This window comes from Rhinoderma darwinii, chromosome 3 (assembly GCF_050947455.1).
Source record: "Rhinoderma darwinii isolate aRhiDar2 chromosome 3, aRhiDar2.hap1, whole genome shotgun sequence".
Taxonomy (NCBI): domain Eukaryota; kingdom Metazoa; phylum Chordata; class Amphibia; order Anura; family Rhinodermatidae; genus Rhinoderma; species Rhinoderma darwinii.
In genome coordinates this window covers 284,024,405-284,048,540 of record NC_134689.1, presented here as the reverse complement: position 1 = coordinate 284,048,540, position 24,136 = coordinate 284,024,405, and the positions used below count along the sequence as shown (strand labels likewise).

The 24,136-nt window shown below is 40.5% G+C and overlaps 1 protein-coding gene across 2 annotated transcripts in view; it reads left to right on the top strand.

Annotated features, from left to right (window-relative positions):
- CYP19A1 (cytochrome P450 family 19 subfamily A member 1) overlaps nucleotides 1-23,691 on the top strand; it is a 38,293-nt gene extending 14,602 nt beyond the window's left edge. For both annotated transcript variants that reach the window (XM_075855220.1, XM_075855219.1), the window contains 6 exons: nucleotides 7,632-7,808; nucleotides 12,489-12,603; nucleotides 12,713-12,827; nucleotides 13,833-13,995; nucleotides 18,944-19,185; nucleotides 22,167-23,691. In XM_075855220.1, coding sequence (XP_075711335.1) covers nucleotides 7,632-7,808; nucleotides 12,489-12,603; nucleotides 12,713-12,827; nucleotides 13,833-13,995; nucleotides 18,944-19,185; nucleotides 22,167-22,412 — 1,058 coding nt within the window. In that variant the 3' untranslated portion in view covers nucleotides 22,413-23,691. The remainder of the gene's footprint in view (nucleotides 1-7,631; nucleotides 7,809-12,488; nucleotides 12,604-12,712; nucleotides 12,828-13,832; nucleotides 13,996-18,943; nucleotides 19,186-22,166) is intronic.
- Nucleotides 23,692-24,136: the final 445 nt, after the last annotated feature.

Here is a 24,136-nt window from a genome sequence, read left to right as displayed (position 1 = left end):
TGTATATTATATGAACCCAAAATATAACTTTTAATAGAAAATAGTGACTACACTTAAGCAGTGAGTCTTAAAAAACTTTTATTTGCCCATTTAGTAATTTTCTGTATTTTCAATAGTATCATAAAACCTCTCTATTCTAAGGGTATGTTCACACGCAGTGACCAAAAACATCTGAAAATAAGGAGCTGTTTTCATGCGAAAACAGCTCCTGATTTTCAGATGTTTTTGTAGCAACTCACGTTTTTCGCTGCGTATTTTAAGGCCGTTATTGGAGCTGTTTTTCAATGCAGTCAATGAAAAACGGCTCCAAAAACGTCCCAAGAAGTGACATGCACTTCTTTTTTACAGCGACGCGTAAAATTGCACCTCGTGGGAACAGAACACTGTAAATCCCATTGCAAGCAATGAGCAGATGTTTGTAGGCGTAATGGAGCCATTTTTTCAGGCGTAATTCGAGGCGTAAAAACCCCGAATTACATCTGAAAACACTGCGTGTGAAGATACCCTTATTGTTAACTGCAGTAGTACTAAATTTAGTACTAAATGTTTGCTGGTAGTCAATAGGAGAATATGAAGTTTCTACAGATATTGTGGTAGTGAAAGTTATAACTGGCATAAACTAAGATCAGGCAATATTAAGATGCCCCAAATGGATCACAGTGGCTTTATGATAAATTTGGTGTATATTGCTGGACACTTTTATCTTCCTTAGGCCTCGTTCACATCAGAGTTGGGGTCCCGTTCTGACGTTCTGTCTGAGCTTTCCGTCAGAACGGGACCATGAACAGACACAGACTGACATGTTTCCGTTTCCATATTGCTTTCAGCAAAACGACGGGTCCGGTGCACAACAGAGACAAACGGAAACCATGGGCACCGGATCCGTCACCATTGAAATCAATGGTGATGGAAACGGAGACCTCTGGTTTCCGTCTGTGTCTGTTCATGGTTCCATTCTGACGGAAAGCTCAGACGGAACATCAGAAGAGGACCCCAACGCAGATGTGAACAGAGCCTTATACAAACTCTTAGTTTTTGTTTGGTGCATTTTGGCGCATTCTAAGTCACGCCTCCTCAGCTAAGTTATATATACCCTTTTCTAGTGTCTAGTTAGGCGCAAATATCTGTACTTAAATTAGTCTATAATGAAATGCATCAAAATGTGCCACGTTCTTAGATACAGACACAGTAGTAAATCTGGCCTATTGTGGCATGTTTATCGACATTGGCGTGTCACTGGGCAGTGTGCCTGTATGTAACTTTAGTGCAGCACTTGCTGTATTCATGCACAAGGTACGAGCTGTTTTGCAGCTACTGAGCTAGACTGCACCTAGCATAACCCACTGCCACTTTACCCATTGGAAATTTGGTAGCTTACTTTGGGTAAAGAAGTTGCACTGTGACTGTGTGCTACCTGCAAGTCATGCCTCTTTTATCAAACACTTTGCAAGTGTCCAAAAAAGCAATAGGAGGCTTGATAGATACGGTGTTTAAAGAGGCTCTGTCACCAGATTTTGCAACCCCTATCTGCTAATGCAGCAGATCGGCGCTGCAATGTAGATAACAGTAACGTTTTTATTTTTAAAAAACGAGCATTTTTGGCCAAGTTATGACCATTTTTGTATTTATGCAAATGAGGCTTGCAAAAGTCCAACTGGGCGTGTTTACAGTAATACACACCCAGTTGGACTTTTACTGTAAACACGCCCAGTTGGACTTTTGCAAGGCTCATTTGCATAAATACAAAAATGGTCATAACTTGGCCAAAAATGCTCGTTTTTTAAAAATAAAAACGTTACTGTAATCTACATTGCAGCGCCGATCTGCTGCAATAGCAGATAGGGGTTGCAAAATCTGGTGACAGAGCCTCTTTAACCTGAATACCTTTCTTTTCAATGCAATTGTTCCAGAAACTTGGTGCAAATACATTGATAAATATGCCTCAATTCTTTTTTTGCTCCCGTTTTTGTCCCCAGTGGAGTTTTTGTGGCGCTTTGAGGGAGTTTACTACCGATAGACTTCAGTTTTAACAGAAGCTAGCTACCTGAAAAACTGCAACTGCCTTTGTTGCAGTATTTGGAGGAGATTTTATGTATAAAGAAGGCGCCAAATGTAGATATGTAGTTAAAGGGGTATTCAAATCATAAACCTTTATGCCACAGGATATGCCATAAATGTATGATCGATGCAGGTCTCGCTTCTAGTATCCTCACCAGTTTCATGGGTGCCTCGTGACTCCTGTTTACCGAATCACAGTGGCCGCATTCCCTATTGCATTCAATGGAGCGATGCATGGAAGCACAGCCTGTTCAATTGAAGTTTGAGGGAGTTATGGAAAGAGCGGAGCAAGCAGCTTTAAGAATGGCACCAATATGTAAAAAACTGTAAAGTGTTGGTCGGAACTATTTGTTTTGCAGCCAATTGCCATATGTAGCAGCTATCTTCTCTAAAAGCAGTTTTTAAACATTATTCTAAAGGTTGAGTTCTCACTGGGCGGATACGGTACGTAACAGCATGCAGCGTATCCGCCCTTTGCGCCGCAGGGAATTCCGGGCAAAAACACGCACCAAACTGTGGTGCAGTTTTTCGCCTGGAATGTCCGCTGCGGAAAACTGCTAGCAGGTCGGCCTCCTGGGATGAAATGTGATTGGCTGCAGCGGCGGTCAAATGGGATGAAGCGTCATCCCAGATGGCCAGCCCTCTGACTTCATCCAGGCTGGCCTCTTGGGATGACGTCTCATCCTATGTGACTGCCTCTACAGCCTGTGTTAGGCTGTAGCAGTCACATGGGTTGAAATGTCATCCCGGCTTGGAGGAAGAAACACTCGGTAAGTATAAGATTAAAGTTTTTTTCTGAGTTGCGTTTTCTGCAACGGAATCATTTGCGAACCCGGCGCAAAAAACTTAACTACTGCGTTTTACCTCCCCATTGAATTCAATGGGGAAAACCCTCAACAAATAAGCAGTGTTTACGCAAATACAATTGACCTGCTGCGGAATAAAATTCCGCACTGCAGGCAAACTTCTGAGCGTTTTTTCCGCCCTGTATTTACGCAGCGTGAGGATGAGATTTGTTTTATATCATCCACATTGCTGCTACTGTATTTGCTGCGGATTTTCCGCAACTAATTCCATTGCGGAAAATCCGCAGTATTTACGCAACGTGTGAACTGACCCTTAGACTTTCTTTTATGTACATGGCCATATCACAAATGCGGATCACAATTACCATGGTCATAGATAGCAATTTTTTTTTTTCATAGCTCTATGAGAATGTATGAAAAAAAAAAAGTAAGATACTCCAATGTGTGCTGTGTTATGGAAAATATTCTAGGGGAAAATACAGTGTGACAAAGAGACACCATACAGTGGCACATGGGGTGTCACAGAAAGAAAAGTGTGTTATGAATATTAGATTGATATTAGTAAGTGATTAAAGGGGTATTTTCATCTGAGACATGTATGGCATATCCATAGGATATCCCATAAATGCTTGATAGGTGCAGGCCCCATCTCTGGGATCCGCACCTATCTGGAGAACGAGAATGCTCAGCTGTTTCCAGCTGTTTCATGTGTGCGGCCACAACTCCATTCATTCTCTGCCTGGATGTGGCCACTTCACCAGTCAGGACAGGGGTTGGGGGACCCCTGTTCCCCAGGTAGGTGTGGGTCCCAAAGGAGGGTACGGCACCTATCAGACATTTATGGCTTATCCTGTTAATATGTCATAAATATCTGAGATGGGAATAACCTTTTGAGATAAAATGCTGGAAGGTGAAAGGTTCTCTTTAACATTTAATTTTGGGTTGTCTACTGGAGATTCCCTATCCTTACAAGAGAGTTTTATATTCAGGGCAAGTAATGGAGATGCCAGCCTACTCTCTAGGGGAACCATATGCCAAAGGGATGAGGCCATCTGCATCTGAACCTACTCCAACTAATAAAAAAGCTAATTACCAAAACGTGCGTCGAGTCGCTTCCTGGGCACACTGATCACTCTATACTAATGGGTAAGACACTTGGTTTTTGATACCCTATGGTATTTGGCAAGTTCTGATATTTTGAGAGACAGCATGGGGGTTTTTAGTTTCTGCCATTTTGTAGTGTTTAAACCAGATTTTGCAACCCCTATCTGCTAATGCAGCAGATAGGCGCTGCAATGTAGATTACAGTAACGTTTTTATTTTTAAAAAACGAGCATTTTTGGCCAAGTTATGACCATTTTTGTAGTTATGCAAATGAGGCTTGCAAAAGTCCAAGTGGGCGTGTTTAAAAGTAAAAGTCCAAGTGGGCGTGTATTATGTGCGTACATCGGGGCGTTTTTAATACTTTTACTTACTGGGCTTTCTGACGAGAAGTATCATCCACTTCTCTTCAGAACGCCCAGCTTCTGGCAGTGCAGACACAGCGTGTTCTCGAGAGATCACGCTGTGACGTCACTCACAGGTCCTGCATCGTGTCAGACGAGCGAGGACACATCAGCACCAGAGGCTTCAGTTGATTCTGCAGCAGCATCGGCGTTAGCAGGTAAGTCGATGTAGCTACTTACCTGCAAACGCTGATGCTGCTGCAGAATCAACTGTAGCCTCTGGTGCCGATGTGTCCTCGCTCGTCTGACACGATGCAGGACCTGTGAGTGACGTCACAGCGTGATCTGGCAGAAGCTGGGCGTTCTGAAGAGAAGTGGATGATACTTCTCATCAGAACGCCCAGCTAGTAAAAGTATTAAAAACGCCCCGATGTACGCACATAATACACGCCCACTTGGACTTTTACTTTTAAACACACCCACTTGGACTTTTGCAAGCCTCATTTGCATAACTACAAAAATGGTCATAACTTGGCCAAAAATGCTCGTTTTTTAAAAATAAAAACGTTACTGTAATCTCCATTGCAGCGCCTATCTGCTGCAATAGCAGATAGGGGTTGCAAAATCTGGTGACAGAGCCTCTTTAACACAAATCCTAAACTATATTGAACTCTTATGTGTTTGCTGGCCACTTATGCTTAGCAAATACCACTCCCTGTCTGCCATGTACTGTGGATATACATAGACACTACTATCCTGTCCATTTATACTATCTGCGTTTGTGTATTTAAGTGTTTGTACTACCATTCATATACTGACCTGGCTTGTATTAGACTATCGACATCACACCCTCTATTTTCACCTGCTATGTATTCCCGTATACGGCTAATAATCACATGATATTGATATCTTGTCGTTTTCTTTGGCCCTTATACAGTTAATCCTGTTTGGTTCTCCTGTATATTTTTTCCATTACTTTGTTTCTGTGTATTTAATAAAAATTTAGATTTTTCAATTTCTCATACTATTTACAGTTCATGACTCCCTTCTTTCTCTTTTGTATGCTAATATCAAATGGACCTAACCCATCTTTCACTTCTTAACTCTCTCTTGTCCACAGCTCCCTGTATTTAGAAAGCACTGCTCTTTTAACATTTGATTTGGTCATTCCATTCTTCTGCTCCATCATATGAGCAGAAGAACGAGAATGACGAGAATGACGACAATGACGGATCCATCACATGACGCACACCGGCACCACCTGATTAAATCCATTGACTTTAATGGGTTCCAACAGGTTCCATGATGGTTTCCCCTTATTTATTAAATAGCGCTAAATTCTTTGCTATATCCTACAGGATTTTTTACAGAATCTGCAACGAAGGCTCCTAAGAGAGCCTCCAACGCAGATGTGAAGTAAGCCTTGTACAGCACCATGTTAAGCAAATGACTTTGTAAATGTGAGAGTTCACTCAGAATTTATTTTCTTCAAAGAACCCCGTCATAGGTAGTTTGTTGTAGTCTGAGAATAGATATGTTCCTGAAGGCCACATAAATACATTACTGTTGCCAGCTCGTTTAGACATTCAACAAGATTTTCACTTTTCTTGAGATTGCCATTGACAATGAAAAACTTATAACAAATCTACTTAGCATAGCAGTGTTGTATAAGGTATGAGACTCACACAAGCTCTGCTGTACTGCCACTTAGTTATTTACACTTATAAAAAGAAAAAAAAGAAAAGTCTTTACAGAACAATCAATGTTGACCGGTACACACAAATTTCTCTTTTTTATGTGGCAATTATAATACTTTTTTCTGGAAGATGCAGCAGCCGGGCACATTTGATGGTATAATGGCTTGGTTTACTGCCTTATTTAAAAAAAAATACCATTTGTTCATGCAGTATTTTACAAAGCAAAAGTACGATTTTGCACCTTTTAGCAATCAGGATCATTCCTATCATCCACATCTACTTCTCCATTTCTTACCATCAGTAGACACTGGACTGGATAAAAACTATCCCAGATGAACCCCCCATGTAAGGCTAGGGCTACACGATGGCTTTGATCACGACACAAGTCGCACGACCAAAGATCGCTGTGTCTTGCTACCATTGCAGGTAATAAAAGTGAATGTGGTTGCTTTGCAACCCTCAAGTTTCTGCGACCATGACTCCACAGTTGCATGATGTTCAGTGGGTTTGGATTCCTTACATACAGTAGTATTGCGTTCAATTGCCGGTCGCAAAGCGACCATTTTTACTTTCATTGCCTGCGATGCAGGCAGCACAACACAGCGATCTTTGGCCGTTCGACCTATGTCACAACCAAAGTCACCGTATAGCCCTAGCCTAAAGGATAAGGCAGTTCCGCTTTCCCCCACCAGAGTATTTCGGGGCTTTGAAGTGTTACACAGCCTACATAAAATGTCAAACGCTAAGGCCACACCTGCTAGATTCCATTACAGTGGTGTACTCTACTTGCATGTAGGTCTGGGCGATTTTGACAAAAAATAGAATCTAGATTTTTTTTTCAACACTGGACGATTTTCGATTTGAATCTTGATTTTTAGATTTTTGTTAAATAAACTGAAAAAAAATAAAATACCATGATAGGGTATTTATGGTACATTGCTAGTAAACAATGTACAGTATATATGGTGTGGCGCATATGAGCAGCAGGAGAAGAGTGAGACCTGAGGTAAAATACACTTAAGATCCTGGTCGCATAAATTTTTTCCTACGGTTAGTGTGTACGCCTGGAAAGATCCAGACATACACGCTTAAGGCCCTTTTACACTAGGCAATTATCGGGCAGATAAGCATTCATAGAACGCTCGTTGCCGATAATTGCCCTGTGTAAACAGGGTAGTGATCAGCAGTAGAATGAGCAAACGCTCGTTCATCAGCTGATCGTATAGTTTTAAAAAAATTTAATATTATCGTTGTTGGCAGCACATCTGCCAACATGATAATAAGGTATGGGGTTGAGCGATCGGAGTAAGGAGCGCTCGTCCACATACATGGCTCCTTGTGACTGGAGCAAACAAGCACCGATCAAGGAGCTGTCTTGTTGATCAGCGATCGTTGCACTGGCCAAAATTGGCCAGTGTAATAAACCCTTTAACATGTATTTATATTACAATTAGCCTGGCGTAAATTATAATAAATTTGTTGGGCCGCAGTGGTCACAATCTTTCCCAAAGGTCAAGCCTCTTTCTACAAAAGTGTAGTGGGTGGCGCAAACATGGCAATATTGGGAATTATTGTCTTTTGTCACAATGTATGATGTTTTTGAACTTTTCTTGTTAATCTTTTAGCTTTGTCTGGTCCTGGACTTCTACAGACCACGGAGCGCTGCATTAACTCAACCAATCATTTCCTGGCAAAGCTGAGTGATGTCACTGATGATTTTGGTAAAGTCAATGTGCTTAAGCTCATGAGACTGATTATATTAGACACCTCCAACAACCTCTTCCTCAGAATTCCATTAGATGGTAAGTAAATCAGTAAACCTGCACAGTGTTCAATTTGAAGGTCAATGGGGTTATTTATGGAAACTGATGCATAAGAGAAGTAGAAGTTTTCATAAGGGTAACCACTCATATTACCCTCTCCTTCAGTCTACGTTTATACCTAAGTAAAATAGAATTCCTTGTCAGTTCAGCAGTAAATACATTATATCTAAACAATCAGACGGTAGAATCTTTGCTTATATCAATTCTTTTGATTCTTTTAGTATTCTTTTCATGATGCTCAGGTTAAGAAAACTGTCCCTTTTCAGAAGATTTTTTTTTTCTCTGATGGTTTCCTGTATTACTTAGTATTAATCTTGTGACTGATTAACAAATTGTGACTGAAAATACTCTACCATGAACCCGCAATAAATAGTATTTGTCAACAAATGCACGCAGTGAGCTCACTCATTGAAGGAGCCAATATTTCCTCCTTATGCATGGAATCTATCCAAGCAAACAACCCCCCTGTGCTTGTGTACTCTCTACATTATGGAAAATACTTATTCTGATGTTCAGTAGAAAGCGATGAGACCACAAAAGGTTCTGCTTATAATATATTAGTATGAAATGGGCCACCTCATATTATTATCAAGCTGCATTTTATAATCTTTGAATCTCATTATATCTTTTATATTGACCCCTTCATCATAAATAATGTGTTGTAGCAGCAGCTTCTAAGTTCATTTAAAGTAATCTTGAGCCCCATTGCATAACCTGGAGATGTTCCCACTCCTCCCGGACATGAAAGGCTTGTGATGATTTTTTTTGGTCTCTACACTACTCTAATCTGTTTTGTCTTTTCCTCCTTTTCTTGGTGTTCCAGTGATCTCTATTGATTTTCTCACTCTAGTCGGTCATCATCAGTGGCGTAACTGCCGCCGTAGCAGCCATAGCGACTGCTACGGGGCCCGCGGCATGAGGGGGCCCGTGTCGCCCGCCGGCACGGGCCCCCACTATGGCCGCAGGCTCCGCTAGCAGCCGCTATGGCTGCTACAGCGGGACGCCACTGAACACTACGGCAGAACAGGGAGGTATCTCCCCGCTCTGCCATTAAACAAAAGACATGTATCCCCTATCCACAGGATAGGGGATACATGTGTAATCGCTGCATTGATAGGGAGAACGGGGGACTGAAAGTCCCCTGACGTTCTCCATCGCAAACCTCTGACTTCCGGGGTCTGTGTCGGCAGCTCCGTAGAAATGAATGGAGCGCCGGTCGCGCTTGTGCGCATGCGTGACCAGCGCTCCTTTCATTTTTATTGAGCTGCCGACACAGACCCCGGAAGTCAGAGGTTAGTCATGGAGAACTTCTGGGGACTTTCGGTCCCCCGTTCTCCCTATCAATGCAGCGATTACACATGTATCCCCTATCCTGTGGATAGGGGATGCATGTTATTTGTAGGACACTATAGGTCGCATTTTTTTGGGGGGGGGGACTGTATGGCGTTCCCTACAGGGGGACTGTATGGCTTTCCCTACAGGGGGGGCTGTATGGCGTTCCCTGCAGGGGGGCGCTGTATGGCGTTCCCTGCAGGGGGGGGCGCTGTATGGCGTTCCCTGCAGGGGGGGGGGCGCTGTATGGCGTTCCCTGCAGGGGAGGGCGCTGTATGGTGTTCCCTGCAGGGGGGGCTGTATGGCGTTCCCTACAGGGGGGGCTGTATGGCGTTCTCTACAGGGCGGGCTGTATGGCGTTATCTACAGTGGGCGCTGCGCCATACAGCCCCCCACTGTAGATAACGCCATACAGTCCCCCTGTAGATAACGCCATACAGTCCCCCTGTAGGGAACGCCATACAGTCCCCTCTGTAGATAACGCCACACAGTCCCCCCTGTAGATAACGCCACACAGTCCCCCCTGTAGATAATGCCACACAGTCCCCCCTGTAGATAACGCCACACAGCCCCCCCTGTAGATAACACCATACAGCCCCCCTGTAGATAACGCCACACAGTCCCCTGTAGATAACGACACACAGTCCCCCCTGTAGATAACGCCACACAGTCCCCCTGTAGATAACGCCACACAGTCCCCCTGTAGATAACGCCACACAGTCCCCCTGTAGATAACGCCACACAGTCCCCCCTGTAGATAGCGCCACACAGTCCCCCTGTAGATAACGCCACACAGCCCCCTGTAGATAACGCCATACAGCCCCCCCTGTAGATAACGCCACACAGTCCCCCTGTAGATAACGCCACACAGTCCCCCCTGTAGATAACGCCACACAGTCCCCCCGTAGATAACGCCACACAGTCCCCCTGTAGATAACGCCATACAGTCCCCCCTGTAGATAACGCCATACAGTCCCCCTCTGTAGATAACGCCGTACAGCCCCCTCTGTAGATATCTACAAAGGGGGCTGTATGGCGTTATCTACAGAGGGGGCTGTATGGCGTTATCTACAGGGGGGGCTGTAAAAAAGGCACTATCTACAAGGGGGGGGGGTTGTGTGACACCCAGGGGAGGGGGGGCCCCAGTCAAAAGTTTGCTATGGGGCCCAGTCTTTCCTAGTTACGCCCCTGGTCATCATCCACAGTTATCACAAACTGCACCTTTTCTCTGAGTGTAGATGAGTCCATGGGGCAAATATTCATTTTGCTACCATAGACCTGTATACCCTGGCACAGGCAGAGAGGTGCCACCACTGGCCCACAGCAACTGGGATACGTGCAGCCACAGCCTCGACAGCTAAATTACTCGGGAAAGTTTAGGGTTGTTGTTACCCAATATGTGGTCAATTGCTTCTTATAAATCAGGATTTAATGGTTTTCTTCTTTTATAACAACAATCCTTCTTTTAAAAAAAAAATTAGATCATAATACTAGTGATTAAGTAATTATTCTTTAACTATATAAGTGCTTATATAAGAAAAAAACAATATTGTTGTCAATGTTTTCCCCTTCTGAAATAACTCTGGGTATGTGCTGTACTTGAACCAGAACATCTATTGATCTAAAACCAAAAATGGGAATACAGCTTAGGAAAATAGTGAAGGCAGTGAAAGCTATCCCATGAGTATGGTTTACTTCTACCTTCTCCGGGGATCAATTTAGTATTGTTTCTGCCATAAACTGGGAAAGGTCGTGATGCATTTACGTCAGCTAAGCTGTGTGATTCCCTATTCAATGACATTTACAATTCATTTAGTTGGATAGAACTCAGGTTGGATGTACATGCTATAATTTTGCATACAACCAATTAATTCCAGCTGCATCTATAAATAAATACCATATGTAAATGACCCATAGTAATTATTTTCTATGGATGATAATAGCTGCCATCGTAACTGAAATGAATCTGACATGCATAGATTTTGTGTCTTTAGAGATGCTCTATTGGGGTGATCGCCATGTCGAAACAGCAGTCTTTAACCTTGTCAGCATTGGAATGGCTGACTTCCTGATTTCAGAATGTGATCATTATTACAGAGGAATCATTTGTATCCTGTAGAAGAAATTCTGGATGTAAACACTGTTGAATTATGCATAATTAGGGTATGTTCACACGAGGTCATTACGTCCGTAATTGACGGACGTATTTTAGGCCGCAAGTACCGGACCGAACACAGTGCAGGGAGACGGGCTCCTAGCATCATAGTTATGTACGATGCTAGGAGTCCCTGCCTCGCTGCCAGACAACTGTCTCGTACTGAAAACATGATTACAGTACGGGACAGTTGTCCGGCAGCGAGGCAGGGACTCCTAGCATCATACATAACTATGATGCTAGGAGCCCGGCTCCCTGCACTGTGTGCGGTCCGGTACTTGCGGCCGAAATACGTCCGTCAATTACGGACGTAATGACCTCGTGTGAACATACCCTTAGGGTATGTTTTCCCCTAAAAAAACCCTTGGGATCCCCACCGGTCAGCCGAATGAAGGGGCCTATTCATTTCTTACCCAGACAGTGTCGTGCATAAGAGTGTGCCTGGTACTGCAGTTCAGAGGTTCAGCCCTATTCATGTGAATGGGACTGACCTGCAGAACGAAGCACAGTCATTCATATGGACAAGACACATTGATGATGTAAACAATTAAACAGATCCTTCTTTCTGACAATCAGCCCCCACCAATCAAATATTGATGGCTTATCCTAAGGATAGGCCATCTATGTTTAAAACTACACAAACCTTTTTAAAAAAGCATCTGTTACTGACTTTTTATCAGGAATTTGTAATTAGTGTAAATGAGTCAAAGGGATGTGCTTATCTCTAAATGAGTCTATTGGGTGGAGCTTATAGATAATTTTTGAAAGGGCTTTGACCAGTGACATTCACTCATCAGCAGTAAAAGTAAAGGAATCTTCTCAATCATGTACTGTAAGAGAACTAGGCAGGGGTGGGACCCTAATGAATATTTATGAGCAGTCATATTAATGTAAGAAACACAATGATGAAAACCATGAATATCACAGTGTTAAGTATTTAAAGACAATAAACCTCACATAATGCAAAATATTCCTATTTCATTTAATATAATTAGTGTAAAAAATACAGAAACTGCATTTTGGTGAAGATGCGATTTTGATAAAGAAGTTTGTCTCGATTTTATGGAGATCATGGCAATATGCATAAGTTGCAGAATACAAGGATTGTTTTATATAGATGGATGCTCGTAGTCATATGTCATGTTCTTATCATTTTATCATTGTCGTTCCAGAGAATGACATTGTTGTAAAGATTCAGAAATACTTTGATGCGTGGCAGGCACTTCTGCTGAAACCAGACATATTCTTTAAAATTTCCTGGCTGTACAAGAAGTATGAGAAATCAGCGTGAGTTCCCAGTGTCTAAACAAAGCTCTCCCCACTGTGAATGTAATTGTGTATGAATAAAAAAATTATTTTGCTGATTCTAAATGTAACCATCCTCTTTGTATTTCAGCAATGATTTGAAAGAGACTGTTGAAATTCTCATTGAGCAGAAGCGGCGGGAGCTTGCCACTTCAGACAAGCTGGATGAGAATATTGATTTTGCAACAGAGCTTATTTTCGCACAGGTGTGTAGTAAAAATCAGTTTAAATAAATTCATGTATAAGTAAGTGCGTGGAGAATAGCAGATGGCACTTTGCCTACAAATCTAAGAGCGGAATGCTAAAAAGGATCCATTCTGATCTAATCTAAAACATCATCTCCGGCCCTATGCACACGGCAGTTCCATATAAATGCCTACGCACTACGGGCCCGTATGGCAATCCATGAGCCACGGTGTGGTGATGTGATGTCACATAACATGCCCATGGCAGCGAATCATGGCACACCCCTGCAACATTGTGAACACTGGAGCGTGCCGTGATTGGCTATCATAGTCCTATCATGTGACGTCTCAAAGGCCATAAAGTCATCACCTGGAGGCCGGCAGCCTTTTTTGCAACCATATAAACAGTTAAAAAAAAAATATTTCCCTATATTTAGCACAATAAAGGGGTTTTCTGAAATTCACATGAATCTCAGGAAACCCTTTTAAGATAAATCATTGCATAGTAAAACGTTTAGAATTTTTCTAATATACTTTTAATACTATACTTTATTTTTTTCAATTTCTTACACCATGTTAAATTTCTGTTTGTTCTAAGTGAATGGAAACATTGTTGTAAAAACCCATGCAGAACTACTACTTATCATAGCTAAGAGTACGCTACAAGTGAGAGAGAGATTTGTGCTTTCATCTATAGACATATCAAAAAGATTTTATTGGTAGGGGTCTATAAACTAAGATGTCTCCTACAGTGGGCCACGATCTTCTTTGTTTTATGGCTTTTAAATCTCCCAGTCATATTTGTTGAGTTTCCATTGAAGTCAATGTATCTGCTGCTCCTGCGTGCTTGCTGCAGCCCTCTCATTGTTGTAATTAGAGGGGGAACCCACTAATGGATATGGTATTTTTTGGCAGGTCTCGATGACATGTCAAAGGATAAAGGTGACCATTTATTTTAAATTGAAGAGACTGTAATGATCCATGTACAAAAAAATATTACTCACTTAAATATTTCTCTTCTTCAAGAACCAAGGAGATCTGACTGCTGAAAATGTGAACCAGAGTATTTTGGAGATGCTGATAGCTGCTCCTGACACCATGTCTGTCTCTCTGTACTTCATGCTAATGCTGATCGCTCAACATCCAAAAACTGAAGAGATGATATTGAATGAGATCAACACTGTTGTTGGTAAATATCACATGGACAAGCACATTGACAGTCATGGGTTCTCTTATCGGTGGCAGACATTAGTGGCATATCGCTAGGACATGCTACCAATTTCCGATTGGAGGGGTTCTGACCACTTTTAACTTTGCTGATCACAATTCTTCTCCTCTGGACAACCGCATACTGTCCCGTACTGTAATCATGTTTTTAGTACGGGACATTAAATGATGCTAGGAGCACGGCTCCCTGCAGTGTGTTCGGTCCAGGACTTGCGGCCGAAATACGTTCCGTCCTTTACGGACCGAACATGCTCGTGTGAATCCAGCCTTACTGGCCAACAATGCTGAGGCCTTATGCACACGACCATAAATTTTGATCTGCAATTACGGACTGTAATTGCGGATCAAAATACTGATCCATTCATTTATATGGCCAACTGACACCTTCCCGTATATTTATGGGAAGGTGTCTGGGCCATAGAAAGCATCCATAAAAATTAGGACATGTCCTATTTTTGGATTTTACGGACCGTGCTCCGATATTTTATAATTTGAGCACGGACTGCAAATGCGTGTTACTGTCTGCGGCCGGCTGTGCCTGTAATCACGGGCCGTGCACACGGTTACAGCCGTGTGCATGGGGCCTGACTCTGAAGACAGCTAGGCAGAAACGACAGGAGACAAGATAGCACTTTGCTTTCCTAGTACCACTGCCACTCTATTATAGCTATGGTGGGGGTCATCACAGCAGTTGGACCCCTGTTGATCGACATTTGGTGGTATAGCCTAAAAAATGCTACCAGTGTCTATTCTAAGATAAGATTTAACTCAAGAGTTATCGCAGCAAAAAAAAAAAAGTTACAGGTAAATAACTAGTTCAGCTCTCCTACATCTGTACTAGGATAGAGTGGGGTCGCAGGTATAATATTGGTCAGCTTGAGTACCAATTCACTGCAGGGTTTAGTCATATGCGTTAATATTCAGGTACATCTTTTTATTGACAAAAAATATGAATGATGCTTAGCACTTTCAAATGTATTATATTATATGTGCACGTTTTGGTATAGCCACCCTATTTTATGTACATCGCTTGTTGTTTAGTTCAACCTAACAATGTGACCCTTGGACCACACAAAATTTGTTCACCCCCATGGTACCATTTTTACTTATTGAAAAGAAAGGGAAATAGCATAAAGCAGGCAAGGGAAAAAATACAACACTCCAAACAAGCTGTAAATCAGGCCATGTGCACGTTACCAGTGAAAGGATAAATCCACTCCTTAGTATGAAATAGATAGCGGTAGGATAGAGCAGGTAACAGCACCAGGACTTCAATTTTGATGGAGAGATGTTGGTTTATTCACCACAGAGTGAGCGACATTTCGGTTCACATCAAGGCTTGAGAAAGGTTCAGATGTGAACCGAAACGTCGCTCACTCTGTGGTGAATAAACCAATATCTCTCCATCAAAATTGAAGTCCTGGTGCTTTGACTTGCTCTATGCTGCCGCTATATATATACAAGCTTGAGAAATATCCGATTTAGTTGGATTGAAACGTTGCTGAGGTGAATAAAACACACTACTCTTTTTATATTCATATATATATATATATATATATATATATATATATATATATATATATGTATATATATATATATATATATATATATATATTTATAGCAAACAAAAGAATTGATGCAGCTCTCATTGCTGCCTCTATTCTTTTGTTTGCTGTCTATATGAGGGCTCTTAGCCGGAGGAGTTGCACCCACCGCTGAAGCTGTGCTGCTTTATATATATATATATATATATATATATATGCATATATATATACACACATATATATATATATATATATATATATATATATAAATGTATAGCACTGCTACAGCAGTTGGGTGCAAGTTGATCCTCCGAGACTCAGGCCGCAAGTCCAGAGATACAGGTAGAAAGATTGAGAAAGATCCCATTGAGTTGGATTGAAGCATTGCTGGGGTGAATAACACACTATCCTTTTTTTATTCACTATTTGGAGTGCTGCCTCTATTTTTTTCTTTTATCTATTATTATCTATTATCTATCTCTATCTTTTTTCACATTTTCTTATTTTGAGGCCTTGTACTAAAATAAAATAACAAATTCAAGATTACCCCATCATTTTGCATTCAATACCCCATAATGACAAAGTGAAAACAGAATTGACCATTTTTTTTTGCTAATTTATTAAAAATGAAAAGCTAAAATTTCACATGGACATAAGTATTCAGACCCTTTGCTATAACACGTGAAATTTAGCTCTCGGGGCCTCCCATTTCTCTAGATCATCTTTGAAATGTTTCTACACCTTCATTGGAGTTCACCTGTGGTAAATCCATTTGATTGGACATGATTTGGAAAGAGACACCTCTGTCTATATAAGGTCTCACATCTGACAATGCATATCAGAGCAAAAACCAAGCCATGAGAAGGAGAGAACGGCCTGTAGAGCTCAGAGACAGGATTATGTGGAGGCACAGATCTGGAGAAGGGTACAATAAAAAATGTCTGCTGCACTGAAAGTTCCCGAGAGCACAGTGGCCTCCATAATTCTTAAATGGAAGAAGTATGAAACACCCGGGACTCTGCCACACTAAACTAAGTAATCAGGGGAGAAGGGCCTTGTTAAAAGAGCAACCATCACTCCAGTGTTCTTATGGTACATTGTGTTTGCTAACTGTGTTAGAAGGCTAATGGATAATTAGAAAACACTTGAAAACCCTTGTGCAATTATGTTAGCTCCGCTGTAAACAGTTTTGCTGTTTAGAAGAGCTATAAAACTGACCTTCCTTTGAGCTAGTTGAGAATCTGGAGCATTACATTTGTGGGTTCGATTAAACACTCAAAATGGCTAGAAAAAGAGAGCTTTCATGTGAAACTCGACAGTCTATTCTTGTTCTTAGAAATGAAGGCTATTCCAATGCGAGAAATTGCCAAGAAACTGAAGATTTCGTACAACGGTGTGTACTAATCCCTTCAGAGGACAGCACAAACAGGCTCTAACCAGAGTAGAAAGAGAAGTGGGAGGCCCCGCTGCACAACTGAGCAACAAGACAAGTACATTAGAGTCTCTAGTTTGAGAAAAAGACGCCTCACAGGTCCTCAACTGGCAGCTTCATTAAATAGTACCCGCAAAACGCCAGTGTCAACGTCTACAGTGAAGAGGCGATTCCGGGATGCTGATGCTAGCCTTCAGGGCAGAGTGGCAAAGAAAAAGCCATATCTGAGACTGGCTAATAAAAGGAAAAGATTAATATGGGCAATAGCACACAGACATTGGACAGAGGAATATTGGAAAAAAGTGTTATGGACAGACGAATCGAAGTTTGAGGTGTTTGGATCACACAGAAGAACATTTGTGAGACGCAGAACAACTAACGCCATCTGTCAAGCATGGTGGAGGTAATGTGATGGTCTGGGGTTGTTTTGGTGCTGGTAAAGTGGGAGATTTGTACAAGGTAAAAGGGATTTTGAATAAGGAAGGCTATCACTCCATTTTGCAACGCCATGCTATACCCTGTGGACAGCGCTTGATTGGAGCCAATTTCATCCTACAACAGGACAATGACCCAAAGCACACCTCCAAATTATGCAAGAACTATTTAGGGAAGAAGCAGGCAGCTGGTATTTTATCTGTAATGGAGTGGCCAGCGCAGTCACCAGATCTCAACCCCATAGAGCTGTTGTGGGAGCAGCTTGACCGTATGGTACGCAAGAAGTGCCCATCAAGCCAATCCAACTTGTGGGAGGGGCTTCTGGAAGCATGGGGTGAAATTTCTCCCGATTACCTCAGCAAGTTAACAGCTAGAATGCCAAAGGTCTGCAATGCTGTAATTGCTGCAAATGGAGCATTCTTTGACGAAAGCAAAGTTTGAAGGAGAAAATTATTATTTCAAATAAAAATCATTATTTCTAACCTTGTCAATGTCTTGACTATATTTTCTAGTCATATATATATCTATATATATAGATATATATATATAGATATAGATATAGACGTTTGATACTAAGAACATGTGCATGGAACTTTGTATAAGTTAACCTTACACGCACAGATATACAGTATATATATATAAATATATATATATATATATATATATATATATATATATATATGTATATCTTATAATTTACAGCATGACCCTTGCAAGTGACTTTGTCCTGCCTGCTGACTGTAGACTGCCTGGAGATGGTCAATATGTCACATTAAATCTGTCTAATATTTTATACAATAGGCAATGAATGATTCTAGCTCCACAGCTAGGCAATGTCATAAGGCTGCCCTGATTCTTGTGGCAAAGTGTTACATAAAAGATACTGACTAGCTTGTAATATGAAGGTCTTTCAAATCACATTGTAAAGCTGAAGTCATAAGCAGTATCATATCAATAGAAGGTTAACATTAACTCTATGTTTAGATCTATGTAAAAAAGAAACATACAGTTCTAATAAAGAGCAGTTTTAATGTATTTTGAGAAGTTGTGGACTACAGAAAATAGAGCATTATACCCTGCAAACAGTCCATGAAGGAGTTTGGCCATATAGCAAACTTTATAGCTAGGTTCAAAAGTAAGTAGGCAGCTAAATAAAAAAAAGTCTCCTTAGCTACACTCCAGACCAGTCTGAACCCAGTGGAAACTTTTGCAGTACCAGCATGCTTCCCGAATAAAAACCCGCAGCGTACCTATATGCATATGGGAAAAATATTCTGCAACGCAGCCGGATTGCTCCGGTTCTTGGGTTGCTGAATACTTTTTTCCATAGACATACATTGTAAAGTTTTCCGAAGCATAGGTCTACACTTCGGAAATATAATGCAAGTACACCACATGTGAGCGCACCTTCAGGATGCCGATCAGATCAGTAACAGCCTCACACAAAGACTAGAAGGAACATGGTGAACTCTTTGTAAATATTTTCCTGTTAATTGTAGGTGATCGGGAAGTACAGAGCAGTGACTTGCAAAACCTTAAGGTTCTAGAGAACTTCATCTATGAGGGCATGAGATACCAACCTGTGGTAGACTTGGTCATGCGCAAAGCTCTGGAGGATGATATCATAGATGGCTATTATGTTAAGAAAGGCACCAACATCATCTTGAATCTTGGACGTATGCATAGAGTTGAGTTTTTTCCAAAGCCAAATGAATTCAGCCTGGATAATTTTGAGAAAACGGTATGTACATGATATTGTTACTATACAAAGCAAGTGGATTTCCTACATAAAAAAATTTCATTAATGATGGTCAAATGTTTCAAATTGCAATCCAAAGGAAAATAAAAAACATCAATATTATTCTGGAGGTATTCATTCTGTCTCCTCCTCCTTTCTCCTGAGTTCATGCTGTGTGAATAGGTTTGTTGCTCAATAGGGTGCACTCCATGCTGTTGAATATGATCATTGGAAAAAAAGGGTTTAGGGCCTCGTAATAATGGCATTTAGCCTGAACGCCATTCTTTAAAATGCAACTGTGTCGGAAAACTGGCAAAATTGTATAGATAAATATTCATTGTGTGAATGACCCCTACTTCTCCGTTAGATTTCTATAGAACTTTTTGTAGTATCCACTTTGGCTTTTTCCTATTTTTTCTCTTTCATTTTATATAGTGATACTTGCCAGACATAGTATCTGGACAACCAAATGCTAGATCTGGTAGTGCTATAGTGGACGTTTAACCCTTTATGAGCAGCCGGCTTCTATATCATGACAGTGGCACTTTAAGATGTAAATGCTTATCAGGGATACATAGGCTATGGCTAGTTTCCATTGTTACAACATCCTCTCAAATAATCACAGTGTTAATTGCATGTTTTTGTTAGAATTGAGTTTGGTGAGTAATACAGAACGTGGGCACATTAATATGACAATGCAGTGGAAAATGAATGCACAGCGTGCTGCTTAAGAATACTTTTACAGGACTTAAGTAGTGGTACATTTATTAACAATTATTTATCCTGACAATTGTAAAATGCAGCAATTTAAAGTCATTCTAAATCTTTTATATCATGGTACAGAAAAAAAATGTTCTCAATAAAAGTCTAAATGTGTGCTGTTGGTCATTTAGTAAATCAAATAATGATTTAAGATATGTTTACATGCAGCAGAGGGATGTTTCTGTATTATGTTCATGGATTTCTGCAAACTCCATTAAAGTGAATGGGACAGTGGCAATCCTGAAAATGAAGGGACAGAGGTCTCGTCAACATTTCTTATGCACAGTGGTGACCTCTGTGCAAGGAACTGCAATACAGTCCCATCCAAGTCACACATGTAGTCTTTGCTGCAGTTTGTTGAGACAAACACAGGACAGGATATAAAAGAAAGGAGAAATATACATCGGGTTCCATTTGGGGTTTCCATTTGGGGTTTCAGTTCATCCATTCTGTCAGACGAACGAAAACTATAGCTTCTGTTTGCATTACAATTGATTTCAATGGTAATGATTCCGTTTCAGTTGGTTTCCGTTTATTTCCGTTCTGTAAAGTTTCAGTTTTTTTCACAAAAACAATGGCGTAGTCGACTACGCTATTGTTTCTGTTCAAAAAATGTAAACTTTACGGAACGGAAACCAACTGAATCGGAAGTATTACCATTGAAATAAATGGTAATGCAAACGGAAGATATGGTTTCTGTTGGGCTTTCCATTCATCTGTTCCTCTGAGGGAATGGATGAACAGAAACCCCAAACGGAACCCGACGGTTATGAGAACTGGGCCCTAAGTTCTTCCTTTATAATTTTTCTCTCTTTTGAATCCACTCCTGGTTCTGCCTTAAAATAAAAATGCATCAGAAACTGCATGTGTTAATTCAGCCTATATTGAGTAACTGCGCTTTAAGCAAACTTTTAAAATGTCACAGAGACATATCATAAATTTGGATCAGTAGGGGTCCAGTTGTTAAAACCCCCAACGTTGCTGAACGAGCGCTATGCACCTTCAGCTGTTACCGGCACTAGCTGTCAGGCAGATGTGAGACATCTTCAGCCTAACAAGGAGCGCCGATCACAGCCGAAGATGCAGGGTGCTTAGTTGTGCACTTCTGCACCTTCGTTTCAGTGACAGTGGCCAGTGGGGGTCTCAGTACCCGGATCCCCACTGATACAAACTTCTGAAATCTCTTTGTGACAAATCAAAAGTTTCTGAAAGTGAAGTCTCTCTTTAAACAAGCTTTAGCAGTATCTGACAGGTGAAGGAGTACTACGTATTCACTAAATGGTAATATAAAATTTGCTAGATTAGTTTCCAGGGAGACATGAACCCCAAAACTAAAGTTACTATAAAACCTGTTCAAATATATATTTTGTGTTTTTTACTTTCAATTTCTTAATATTTCCTTATATCTGTAGGAACTCTGTTTTTCGAATATATCCATAACCCCTGCATTGAGATGGAGCCACATTCTCTAGCTATTTAAATCGGGTGGCACCAATGCTGGTGCATTTTGTACACAAAAAAAGTAGTGCCATACTGTGTGGACTCAGAAGTCAATGGAAATTGAAAACCATTCCATGTAAATATCCCCTTATGGGATCTGGATGAGAACCATTTTTCTACCCCCAAAGTGCTGTCACTGAGCAGCGGTTTTAAAGATGGAATTACTTTGGACCTCATATGGTACCTGTATGGTACACTATGGGGAATCGTGAGGTAAAAAATATGGTACCACAGGGACCGTCACAAGTGCAGTTTTTACATCCATACAAAGTGCTGCTTTGTACCGATGTTTCATACAGTAATATACAGTGCATGAAGTTTTTAAAGTGGATCGGTCAGATATTTATGCTGTCTGATTTCAGCGTGCTGTCACTTATTAGTTAATGTTAAGTAGTTATTGAATATTTAGATCCTCACTGTGTCTGTCAGTTTTTTATGCTGGTCTCAGACAGGGGAGCATAAATGTCTGACCAATCCACTTTAATTGCCTGTTTGCTGGATCCTGCATATATATGTGTATATATTTCACTTGAAAACCATTGGCAAAATATTAGAGTTTTCAGTTTGTAATATGCTGGTTTAAAGAAATTCTATTCTTTATTTTGGTGCTTTCTGAGAGCGTGTTTTTTTTTTCCTACTTCATAAAACTAAATACTAAACTAAAAGCAAAACGTTATAAAATGTTAATATACTCTTCTGAACTATTTGCCTGATGATTTCAGGTCCCACATCGCTACTTTCAGCCATTTGGATTTGGTCCCCGAGCATGTGCAGGAAAATACATTGCTATGGTGATGATGAAAGTGATCTTGGTGACCCTGATGAAGAGATACAGGGTGCAGAACCTGCAAGGACGGTCCTTGGACAACATCCACAACAATAACAATTTGTCCATACATCCTGATGAATCCCAGTCCTCTTTAGAGATGATCTTCATTCCTCTCCACACAGATCAGCTCACACATTAGCAAACAACATATCCATTTATGCCAAGTCTGGAACTCAGAAATGTGATTCATCTACTCACAGTGTTGGTCTGTGTTAAATCTTGATTCAACTTTTCCTTATGTATGGCAACTGTAAATGTCAGTGACAGGATTCCAGTCATATGTCTGACAGTAATCTATTTTATGTATATTTAACACAATTATTATTAATAAAATATCCTGTTTATTTTCACATATTATAAACATATATTGAACTATGAAGCAGGGCTCAGCTCTTTCCATTACTCCCAGAGACTTCAATGTAGTGGGCTGTGTGGCCAGTTCTCCATTGCATTAAACCTAGATTGATAGCCTTCTCCACCAAATACTGCACAGATTACGACACAAAATCATATGATCATAACCATGTTTTTAAATATTTTTATTCGCAACATAGCTAAACATGTTAAGAAAATCACATTTCACAAATTAGTTTTTCTATTTTAGACCTTATCTAAACAAAACATACTATCCAGAAAAACCTGACCCCCCCCCCCTCAATCCCAACCAACCCATAGAGGAGACAAAACGCATTGTAAAAAATAAGGAAGATTTTCCCAACTGATATTTCCTTTAGTTACCAGTCAATACCATCAAGAATAATTACTGCAAAATGTAAGTAGCCTTGTATGTCAATGAGATATAGGTCTGGACATCATAATGTCTAATCCATTGGATCCCTAAGTTTATGAAAAGCAGATAATTTTCCTCTATTGATAAGTATTGTTCGAAAAATAGACATAACTATTAATAGCGTTTATCGGTACAATAACTTTTTCCAAACTCTTGGTTATAAATTTCCTGGAAATAAAAAGTATTCTCATTACAGCTAGTCGTTTCCATCTATTTCTAATTCTCACATTACCCAAAACACATAATTCTAAATTATGGTTAATTATGGTTAATACCAAAAGCAGCAGAGAGACATCTACCGACAATTTCCTCCTAAAATCTAGACAGTTTGTGGCAACGCCAAAACATATGGATTAGGTCTCCATTCTGACGATCACATCTGTAGCAAATCATTATTAGAGAAAGCGATTTTGTATAGTAATTTTGGGGTCCAATAGGCTCCTTTTGAGAATATAAATCTGAATTTATCTTTCCACAGAGCTTAATTAAACATCCACTGCACTTTTTTTCAATTTTCTTCCATTTCTCTAAGGACATGTCAACAAGTTCCGGGACCATTTTCCAAGTCGATAAATTGGATATTTATTTGTAGAACGTGTATATTATATAATATAAAAATTTGTGTTTTTTTATTGTCTGTTCTTAAAAGCAAAATTTCAATCTGTCTCCATTCCTTGGAGACGATCCTCCTTATTAATTCTTTTGGTTCGCGTGTCTTAATTAGAGATATTGAAAAAAAAGATTTTTGGAATATTCCATTCTTATTAAAGACTCAGGAAGTCCTTTGACCAAAAGGTGTCATAATTTGGCGTAAATAATGAATTCCCTTTCTTGACTACATATGCAACTCATGTAACTTACATACTTCTGTGTATCTATTATAAGCAAAAAGTAGAGAAAAAAAGTGATAACCCATTTAAGAAAAATGTTATGCTGCAGAGGGGTAATCTGGGTTCATAAACATTGTTTTACTATGGCTGAAAGTATCCTTTCCCCAGTAATCCAGCGCTGATGCTCCAGCAGCACTCCCGCTGATTGTTTACATGCGGGCATAATGGCAGGAATACAACACA